The 10,919-nt window shown below is 48.3% G+C and overlaps 1 protein-coding gene across 1 annotated transcript in view; it reads right to left on the bottom strand.

Moving 5' to 3' along the window:
• Window positions 1-10,919, bottom strand: part of Piwil4 (piwi like RNA-mediated gene silencing 4) — a 37,438-nt gene that overhangs the window by 24,735 nt on the left and 1,784 nt on the right. The window contains exons 3-5 of the mRNA XM_005371688.1: window positions 8,080-8,208; window positions 5,868-6,082; window positions 1,428-1,549 (exon numbers count right to left, since the gene is read on the bottom strand). Of these exons, the coding sequence (XP_005371745.1) occupies window positions 1,428-1,549; window positions 5,868-6,082; window positions 8,080-8,208 (466 nt within the window). The remainder of the gene's footprint in view (window positions 1-1,427; window positions 1,550-5,867; window positions 6,083-8,079; window positions 8,209-10,919) is intronic.

A 10,919-nucleotide genomic window follows, 5' to 3' on the forward strand; every position in this document is an offset into this window, starting at 1 on the left:
TGTCTATGCCCCACACCGCTGTGACACTATCTCCAGCCACTGTCTATGCCCCACACCGCTGTGACACTATCTCCAGCCACTGTCTATGCCCCACATCACGGTGACACTATCTCCAGCAACTGTCTATCCTAACTACCTCTGGCAAGGGGCGGTGGTGTCCCATGTATGGGGAAAGGTTAGCAGTTCTGAGTCAGAACACAGCTCTGGTGACATGCCTACCGGTGTCACAGAGGCCAGTCTCCCATTCATAAAACGGGGTCTGTGTAGCAGTGCCAGCTCTGGGGAGCAAGGAACAGTATGGTAAACACAGTGGAAAGCACCTTCCACACGTCAGCTGGCCAAGCACAGTCCTCTCATGGGGAAGGAAGGGTCAAAGAGACTGGGTGAGAGGTTTGACTAATGCTAGGAAACTGTATAAGGAGGAAGCTACTTTATGTGCTCAGATACCCTGGAAACCCCCAAACTTCCTGACGTCCTCCTCCTCAGTCTGTTGTTGAGCAGAAGGTGGCATCTCTACAAAAGGGTTCAGATACAGCATCCTGACACACACAGTGCTGCGTGGAACCTGGCACACACATACACACACACACACACACACACAAACACACACACACGCAGTGCTGTGTGGAACCTGACACACACATACACACACAGTGCTGTGTCAAACCTGAACCATACATACACACAGTGCTGTATGGAACCTGACACATGCACTCATACACACACATAGTGTTGTGTGGAGCCTGATTCATATGCACGCACACACACACATAATGCTGTGTGGAACCTGACACATGTACACACACACTCACACAGTGCTGTGTGGAACCTCACACACACACACACACACACACACACACACACAGAGCATTCACTTGCTTTCGAGTGTCATCAGGGAGGCTTGCTCAGTTTTCTTGTTTCGCCTCCCAGGGATCTCGTACTGGTCAAATCCCTTCATCCCCAAGGTAACTTTGGACCACATGCCCCTCAGTCCATTCTAAAGACTGTCAAAAGCTTACATACAACCAGTTCCCTTCCTGCACTCGTGTTGGGAAGTCCTATGTGGGGCTTGGGATGGAACCAAGGCAGCACACAGCTAGTGACAGCCTCGTATGTCCCAAACCAGCCAGCTAGTGGAGAACCGAACCCACCATCTGGCCAATTCCTATTCAGTGACCTTGAGTCTGGGGTCAGAGTGGGGCAGTGCACAGGAAGTGAAGGAAAGACTAAAAGCAATAGGGCCTAACTTTGGGACAAGACTGAATAAAGAGGATTTGGCTCAAAGGGATGGAAGGTATCCCATCTCACTGCCAGAGTACATCAACGATGGTGAAAATCATGCCCGAGCTGCTGCTGGCTCGTTACCCACGCAGCACGGAGCCATCCCGTCAACACTCGGGCTGTGCGCCGAAGGTCAAACAACTTACTTCTTGAAGATGATGTTGAAGAAGTGAATGCACACCGGGGAGGTGAAGGGCAGCTGGCTGGTGAGCGTGAGCGTGATCCTCACAGTCTCGCCTCTTTGCGTGTCACATGTCAGTTCTGTGACCTGGGAAGGGCAGCAGTAAAGGGTACAGCTTACCCTCAGGTGGTCAGGACACAGATCCTATACAACAGCCGTTTCCGCATGACCAACGGAGCTGAGGGTGCTGGTGTGCGGGCTATTCCCATCCACCTCTGGGGGTCAAATTAAAACTCTGATAAAGACATTCCCTCCAGAAAAATCCCACGTGTGCACATAGTTAGAGGAGCAATGTACCTATTCTTAGGAAGCAGCAGGCTGCCTGGCCCCTTCCAAGTTCATGAATTCATGAGAAATTCCTCAAAAAGCATGTTCACAAAGCAGGAAACTGGGGGAGAGGAAACCCTTAAAGGAAAGGGCCAGACGAGAGGAAGAGAACGATGAGGGAAATACAGCAGAGGAAACGTGGGTGCTAGGATGGGAAATTTCATTCTACTAATAAAAGCTTGCAAAGGGTTGGGGAAAGCCTTAGGGATCCTCCAAAATGGAACTGTTCTAGCAATGTAAGGACCACAGGGATAGGCTCTGTATCAACCTCCAGACTAAAGGAAGCCCTAAGTCACCAGGGGCTGGAGAGACGGCTCTGTAGTCACCTGTTCTTGCAGAGGACCAGAGTCTGGTTCTTACCATTCACACTGGGCTGCCCACAGCTGCTGTAACTCCAACTCCGTGTGATCTGATACCCTCTTCTGCACTGAGGATGCACGCGTGCACACGTGCGCACACACACACCACATATAATTAAAAATAAATCTTTAAACAGCTACAAAGAAACCTCTAAACCATGCAGGGCTCAATACAGAATTTTCAAATCCAAGCGTTCACAAATCAGCCAATAAATGTCAATGACCAGGGATGTTTCAAAGGGAAATGGATCCGAAGTCAGCTCACTAGCAAGCATCTGCATAGTCACATCCACCTTCTTCTAGTTACAGGGTCAGTTTTTACAGCAGGAACTGAACTGCACAGAGGCAAAGAGGAACCTGTCCTTCTGCATGGGGTGGGGTACTGCCCTGGGGAGACTCCTGGTCTCAGACAACTCACACAGAAGTGGCAAAGTCCCCTTCACAGGAGTAGAAGGGACATCCTGCTCCCAGCCCTGCTGGGACCACAGCAAAAGGATGTGGACAACAATAGGTGTTGGAGAAGAACTGAAGGGAGCTGGCAGCAGGCAGTCTTGGAAACTTCCCAAGATCAAACACTTTGTCCCCCCTGATCCTCTCTCAGCAAACACCAACAGCTCCTGCACTTCCTCCATGTGTTCCTGGGCACGCCCCCTCCAGTTCCCAGGCTGCCAACCTCCCACTGCACATTCCCCCCACCACCACCACAACCCGCCACCTGAGCAATCCACACGCCTTATAGCATCCGCACAGCAATATTTCTAAGTGACTTCAACTGCTCTGGTACCACCATCCCACACGCTTTACTATGGATGCTGTGTCTTCCTGTCTACTGTGTGCCCCGGAGGAAGCTGTTCCAATGCTTGGAGCTTCTCCACTATCTCTAAAGCGGGAGCGAGGCCAGCTGGAGCTGCAGGACTGTGCAGATAAATAGGCCACTCCAGGATCTTTATCTTCCTGCAGAGCACAGGCAGCCACAAAGGTCAATCAGAGAGCAGCATTTTGGGTTTCTGTTCAAGTCCTTTTGACACACTGCCCAGGCTATTCCATTTCTCTTCCCACCTCTTTCAGGAAACCCAAGAGGATGTGACTGGGAGACTCTGCTGTGCTGCTTCACTGATCCGTAAGAGACAAACTCTTCTCCTATCTTCAGTGTCCAAAGGGACCTTCAGGGCTGTTTCCACACCTCACTAATTAAACTTTGATGACCAAAGTTTCTCAAATGCACCCCTCCCTTCTGTGGTTCAGCAGCCATTCCCCACTGCCTACCTCCCTGACCCTGACAACCTTCGGAAGACACCAATCATAACTCTTCAGGAGTCCTGTTCTTCACCATGCTCCGAGTTCTGACTTTGAGGTAAGATCCTCCAGCTCTCTGAGCTCCAGGAGTGATAAAAGGGTTAAACACACGGTGCCATCAAGAGCCTGGCAGAGCACACGGCCAACAAATATAGTCTGGTAGATATAATAGCAGCATAAAATAGTTGTGATGCTGACCCAAAGACCTGCCGAGCATAGAACTCTACACTTAGTAAGTGCACAGTCAATGTTAGTATAATAAAAATACTAATGCAATACTAATTATTACTATGGCACTTGGGCATTCGACCTTGCTGTGTTCATCTGTAACTCTGATGTTGAGCTGAAAGCCTCTTAGAGAAAAGACCGCTGCTGTACCTGTCTTTATTTCCTTCGTGGTACTAACACCTTAAGTACACAGTCGACTCTACAAGTACACAAAGGTGGGAAGAGATGTAAGGGAATAAACCTTCCAGCTCACAGATGGAGTCCGGGATAATACTGGAAGGCCACAAGGCAGCTGGAAGGCGGCTTCCAGAAGTATGGACAGGAATATAATGCATGCAAAGGAACTCTTCAAATCCTGATAAGCACCCTAGAAAGGTGGAGATTGGCAAGGCTGGAGGGTTATATGCCCTGAGTTCAACAATAAGCAAACAGAGCGGAGTCATTGTTAGGCTGCTCACTGTAACCGAGTGACAGGATGCAGAGCAAATATGGGACACAGTAAGTTCTGTCTGCACCAGCGTCACCTCATCTGGGGATAAGGCCAACAGCCCTGACAGTCGCATGCTCTGTCTTACAGCCGACCTCGTGACCTGCCTCCTCACCGACTCCATCCCTAGCATGCAGATGTGTCTGATACACACGACATGCTAGTTCTGGACTGCCAGCAGCAGTGCTCCCCTATTCCTGGCATGCGCAGAACAGAATTTCTCCAGCTTGCTAGGAACAACTGAGGTAAACCGGACCATGCCAGTGACACACAAGTGACCTCTAACACCAAGGAAGCTTCTCAGCTAATGCTAAAAAAAACGACTCCAAAGATAAGCTGATCTTAATCCTGACAAGATACTGGAAACACACCATAAGAATATTAATAAGAAGATATGCTGCATTCATCAACATGTCACCGGACAAAGGACTCAAAGGAAAATAAAATCATTCTAAATGCAGATTCCGGTGATCTGAGCTAATGAAGGAAGGTCATTGGTCAATAATCAAACTGCCTTGGCCCATTTGATAGGCCATCCCTTAGGTGGGTGGAGTAGACAGAATAGAATGCTGGGAAGAAGGGAAGTGAGGTCAGAGACGCGATGAAGCTCCAACCCAGGATAGACGTAGGCTAGAATCTTCCCAGTAAGCACACCTCGGTGCTACACACATTAATAGAAATGGGCCAGGCAGTGTTCAAATGAATACAGTTTGTGTGTTGTTATTTCGGGGCATAAGCTAGCCAGGCGGCTGGGAGCAGGGTGGCAGGAATGCCACCAGCAGCTCCTTCAACACTGAGCCACCACATCTCACCCCTGGTACCATCCATTTCATTGTCTCACAGAGGATAAAGAAATGCTCAGAAACTCGTTTCTTATGGAAAATCCCAACGCCATTCTTGTTTAGCAAGGTTAGCTACCCTATGCTGTGGGCACCACAGTGCTTAAAAATGGGGAGCTCACTGACTGAACTTTCTCACTGGATGCATCAAAGGGTCTAATCCTGTGTTCTACTGTAACTCTTTAAAGCCGGGCTCTTTCTTCTCATAGTAATTCGGATCCTGTTTTAAAACAAAATATTGAGAGACCCATGTCTACTGATATCTACTTACGGTATGGTAATGTTGAAAATCTGGGGGGGGGGGGTAAAGGAAGATCAAACATTAAACTACTTCAGTGGTCTCATTTTGCAAACACTTTTAGAACTGACATCAGTAACTCATCTCTCCTGTGGCTGAGGGAGGGATGAGAGAAAGGATGGTCTTACATTCAGAAACAGACACAGAATTATTTGGCCACACAGGCACCCTGCACAGGGGCAAGAGCGTGCAGAAATGCCAGCCTCAGAGCCATGGAAATGGTGGTTCTATAGGTTCCACCTGCTTGGAGGTTTCCACGTTCACCTGTCTTAAGCATGTGCAGCTCTTGAATGTTCAGCATGCTGCAGCATCAGTTTTATCTACAACATCAATGGTGACGGTGACGACTTAGAAACCTTTGGGCTCTTAAGCAATGGAGTGGGGACGAGGAAGTAGCATGGGAAACACTCCTTCAAATGTCAAGAAAATCAAGAATCTTCTCTGCACATACATAAGCAAATATATCCATGCATGCACACACTCATGTGCGCACACAGAGAGAGAGAGAGAGAGAGAGAGAGAGAGAGAGAGAGAGAGAGAGAGAGAGAGAGAAATAGTGACCACACTGTACCTTTTGGTCTAGCTTTTCTGAGAGGAAAAGGCTGGTGCCATCAAATGCTTTTGTCTTGTCTATGAGTTTGCTGTGACTATAAAGCAAAGCAATCTTCAGCCTCCTAGAGGCTAAGTCTGGGCTATACGTGACATGGTACTGGTACAGCTGCCAATCCTGGGGCAAATCTAAACTAAAGAGATTCGTAACCAGCCGCAGAGGTATTCCGCTAGAACCTGGGGAAGAAAAAAGACGCTTTTCACCAGAGGAGCACACCATGTTAAATATTAATCATATTTTTAAAAATTGCAGAGGGGGGAGGGCCTTGGACTTCCCACAGGGCAGGGGACCCTGCCCTCCCTTAGGACTGGAGGGGGAGGAGGAGAGGAAGTGGAAATTTTGAATGGTATTATTTATAAAGCAATAAAAATAAAGAAAAAAAGAAAAGAAAAAATGCACATGAACCATGATTGCTATAAAGCAGAGGCTTTTGATCAGTGGTGTGGGATTAAACCTTTGCATCTTCAACCTGGCAATGCCACTGGGAGTTAATATGAGCTCCTGTGCACAACGGACCTCCAAAGACAGAGGAACAAATGTGACTTCCCAAGCTTGGGAGGAGAGGCATCTGAAGGCGACTGCCTGGGCCCCTGGCGTGGTACCTTCCAGATGGGTCTCTGTGAGGCAGATCAGTTAGCAAGATTACAAACCCAACAGACACAACAGCCTAGCCCATTCTCTCCATAAATGATACAACTCCCAACCTCTAGACACTGAGCTAATCAGAAGCAGGATGCAGAAAATTCTGACAACGTTCTATCAATAGTCAGAACACTGTAGAAGTCCCCCAAAGAAGTAGAGGCGGGCTGTGAGTCAGAATCAGGCACTCCTGTACAGAAGCAGCAAGACTTCTGCTTTGTATGGGCACATGGAGCCCATGTGTGCTTCCTGGAATGCCTTCCCCTACGGACATTTCTGCTCACAGCTTAAAACATCTGCAGGACAAAATAGCTGGCTGTTCAGAGGATGTCACAAGCTCCTCCCCAGGACAGAATCTAGTCAGGTAGCAATGACTTTTTTCTCACTTGTCTTGACAGAAAACCATGACACTTGTATCGTTCTACTACACATACACTAGTTTGCTTTTTTCATGGAGAATAGATGGTACTTGTATACTTCAGTGCCCTCGGTCTGGGCTTATGATACACGTGTCTGGCAGAGGCAGGAGATAATTATGTCATTTTTGCCTAAGGAAAAATTTTGTTTTCCCACATTCTTAGTGAAGGGCGACACATGTGAGCCAGCCATCACTCAGACTGAGGAACAGGCAGAGCCTTGGAGATCATCTGCACCCGTGTGTCCAGGCGGCAGCAGGCGCTCTCAGCGCCCAGGTCAGGAAGCTCTGTAAACCAGTGCACGTCACAGAGGGAGGGGCTAAAAGGACTTGATTTTTATCATTTGTGTGCTCATCTGCGTGCACATGCGTGCAGGTGTCCATGGGGCTAGACAGCTGTGCACCTCCTTGGAGCTGGCGTTACAGGTGTTTGTGAGAGGCCTGACAGGAACAGTGGGATCTGACGTCAGTCCTTTCTAGTGAGGTGTGTGCTCTTCACCACCCAGCCCTCTCTCCAGTTCAAGGACAGCAGAAGGAGCCCACAGCACCAGCGTGCAGGGAGGTGACACCTTCTGAGAAATGTTATGTCAGCTGTGTGGCTACCTGCTAGGTAACAACACCTGTTTCTTATTATGCTGCTTTAAACAAAAACAAACAAACAGAAATTCCAATTAGTGAGGACGGAGACACAAAGCTTCCTGCAAATCCAAAGAAAACCACAGACCCTGCTTCCAGAAGGGGCGTCAGTTCACATCTGTGTATGCCATTAGGGAAGGAGCCTGGAGTCTGAATAAAGAGGGGCACCCGTTGGCTGAGTTTTCCTTTCTACAGCTAAAATCCCCACAGGCTGATTCTCCACATAGGGTCAGAGCTGGAAGGAGAAGACACATCTCCCTATGTCTTCCTCAAGTGAGAAGGGGGTATCTTTCCTAAAAGTGAGATGTGGTTTGAGGAGGGTCTGTGTTTCTGACACTCCGAGTGCCCAGACAATGTCTTCAAAAGAACAGACGGTCAATAGCTCTCAGGTGATTAACAAAGTTCCCTGTTTTAGAACTAGAAACATAAGTTCTGTGGCAAGAGCTGGTAACCTTTAAATAGTAATAAGAAGGGACTGGCTACCTATTTTACAATCTTTCACGTGTGCCATCTTCTCCCTGGTACAGACACTCAAGTCTACGAAGTCCCGTGTGACTTGGCCTCTTTCCGTGAAGGAACATCCACTATCATCAGAAGAGACGGTAACCTCATCTGGAAGAAGAACAAAACACATTAGGTGGACTGACTGTGTGCACCCTGTACGTCAGTCAAAACGGGTCTTCCTGCCATGTCCTGCATTGCCAACATACCCGACTATACAGAAGACTTTAGCCTCCGCGCTGAAAATTACAGAGGAAGAGCGGGATGTTTAACCAGAAATACTAGTGTTAGCTTTCAGAATACATAGACTTCCTCTTCTTGACTCAGCAGACCACTGACTCCCTGCGCCCAGGTCCACCTGCTAACAAGTGACAGTGACCTCCTTCTCCTTCAGTTCTAGGGTAACTGTACTCTGAAGAGATCCAGGCTAGCACAGGGGATCTCTTACTTGTATCACTGAAAGCAGAAACCACCCAGGCCTAGCCATCAAGAACCAGATTGTTCCTAAAGAAGATGGGAAGACAGTCCACCTCAGCGTCTACCATGTGCCTTAGATCACAGAACAGTGAAATAAATGCTTCACTCTGAGCAGCTTGTTTGAGAACAGAAGACGGTCGCCTTTTCAATGTCTTCAGCACTTGGAAGGTAACTTTAAACCATCAAGATGCACGACTTTGTGGCAAAATAGCATGCCTGGCGGTGTGCTGAACCTGAACCTCAGCCTCTGAGTTCGCCTGTCCTGTGAGGAGGTCACTGGATGCTGTGTCCCCAAGTGCTCCTTCGGCCTGCTCTGCACTTCCGTCCAAACTCTTCTCCGTGGACACAGAGTCTCAGGAAGATTTAAAACCACAATGAAGAAACCAATTTTAAAAACCCTTCATTTGCCAGGTGGTGGTGACACATGCCTTTAATTCCAGCACCCGGGAGGCAGAGGCAAGCAGATCCCTGTGAGTTCGAGGTCAGTCTGGTCTACAGAGAAAGTTCCAGGACAGGCTCCAAAGCTACAGAGAAACCCTGTCTCGAAAAATCAAAAACAAACAAAACAAAACCTTTCACTTAATTTTCAGATATTGCATGCATTTGAATTGATCATCTACATCTCTCATTGATCTAGAATACAAGTGATATTTAGGCAGTTTTAAATTCATCTACCAGGGCCAGGGAAGCAGCTCAGAGGTTAAGAGCACTTGTTTTCTTGCAGAAGACCAGCGTGTGATTCCTAGACGCCATATCAGGTGGCTCACAATTACTTCCGGGGGGATCCAATGCCTCTGGCCTCACACACAGACACATACAATACACACAATTAAGCATATAATCAAATCTTGTTTTTAAAAAGTTCAAACTACTACAAAGAGGTGGTTCTCAGAAATGGGGAGGTTGGAGAGTGGGGAGTTACCGTTTAAGGAATAAGTTTCCGTTTTACAGTACAAAAGAGTTCCAGAGGTGGACAGCAGCAGTAACTGTTCAATGTAAGTGTGCTTGAAACCCCAGGACTGTACACAAAAGTTAAAATAACAGTACTGGGGAGACAAGCGGCACTCTGTGAGTTCAAGGCCAGCCTGGTCTACAGAGCTAGCTCCAGGACAGCCAGGGCTACACAAAGAAACCCTGTCTAGAAAAACAAACAGAGGAGTTAAAATGAAAAAAAAATAGGTTCTATGTATATTACCATAACTTAGAGAAATCCACAAAAATTCAGTCTGTCTTCAAAGATGGACTGCTTCCATCCTGAGTCATGCACAAAGTGAAATGGCGTTTAAGTAGCAGGAACAGATCGGCTAACTTGCCACCTCTCAGAGCTGACCTTCTGTGTCCACACAGTACATTCTCACTGTGGTACAGATCACCTGGGGCTGCACACATGGACCGGAAAGCCCTGCTCAGGACAGGTGGGCACACCAGAGTCTGGGGGCCCCTCAGTGCTTACAGCTGGAACCCAATGGTGTCACTCCATGGTCAGAATGAGGGACATGGTAGACAGGTTTTATCCGGGGATATGAAATGAACTGCGTTCTCCTCAGATTTGCTTTAACCCTCTGAAATTAGGGAAAAACGAATGTCTCTTATCTAAGCCCCTAGGTCTACGGCACTTCCTCAAGGCAGCCCAAGCAAACCCCAATACACCTGGCACTCAAGCTGTGTGATCTAGAGGGGACAGGGATCCTGAGACTGAACCTGGCCTGAGTGACGTGTCCCCCAGGTGGGAGGTGTGGCTGGTCTCTCCCACCCTGTAAATGAATGCTTTGGTCTTTGTGCTCTGTATTTTTGGAATATGTTTTTCAAGGGCTGGGAAATGTAACTCAGTAGGCAAAGTGCTTGTCTCTAGCACACATGAGACCCCACATCCAATCTCCAGAGCCATGCAAAATGGGTGATGTACACTTGCAATCCCAGTACAGAAGGGCTGGGGGTAGAGGCAGGGGAATCAGAAATTAAGGCCATCTTCAGAAATACAGTAAGTTTGAAGCTAGTTGGGCTCTGAGACTCTGTTTCAAGGGTGGTGAGGTTTCAGAATTATTCCCTGAGCAGAAAGAATCAGAAAACTGGTTTCCCCATCTGAATCCCTGTGTCCCAAGCATGACCAGGAAGCTCAGAGAACCCACAGTGAACATGTGAGGGTGACCCTTGTGAGGTTGACCCGTGTGAGGTCGGCCCCTGTGAGGTCGACCCGTGTGAGGACAACCCGACCTGTGTGAGGACGGCCCCTGTGAGGATGGCCCATGTGAGGTCGACCCGTGTGAGGACAACCCGACCTGTGTGAGGACGGCCCCTGTGAGGATGGCCCATGTGAGGTCGACCCGTGTGAGGACAACCTGACC

Source organism: Microtus ochrogaster, unplaced genomic scaffold, assembly GCF_000317375.1.
Source record: "Microtus ochrogaster isolate Prairie Vole_2 unplaced genomic scaffold, MicOch1.0 UNK121, whole genome shotgun sequence".
Lineage (NCBI taxonomy): Eukaryota > Metazoa > Chordata > Mammalia > Rodentia > Cricetidae > Microtus > Microtus ochrogaster.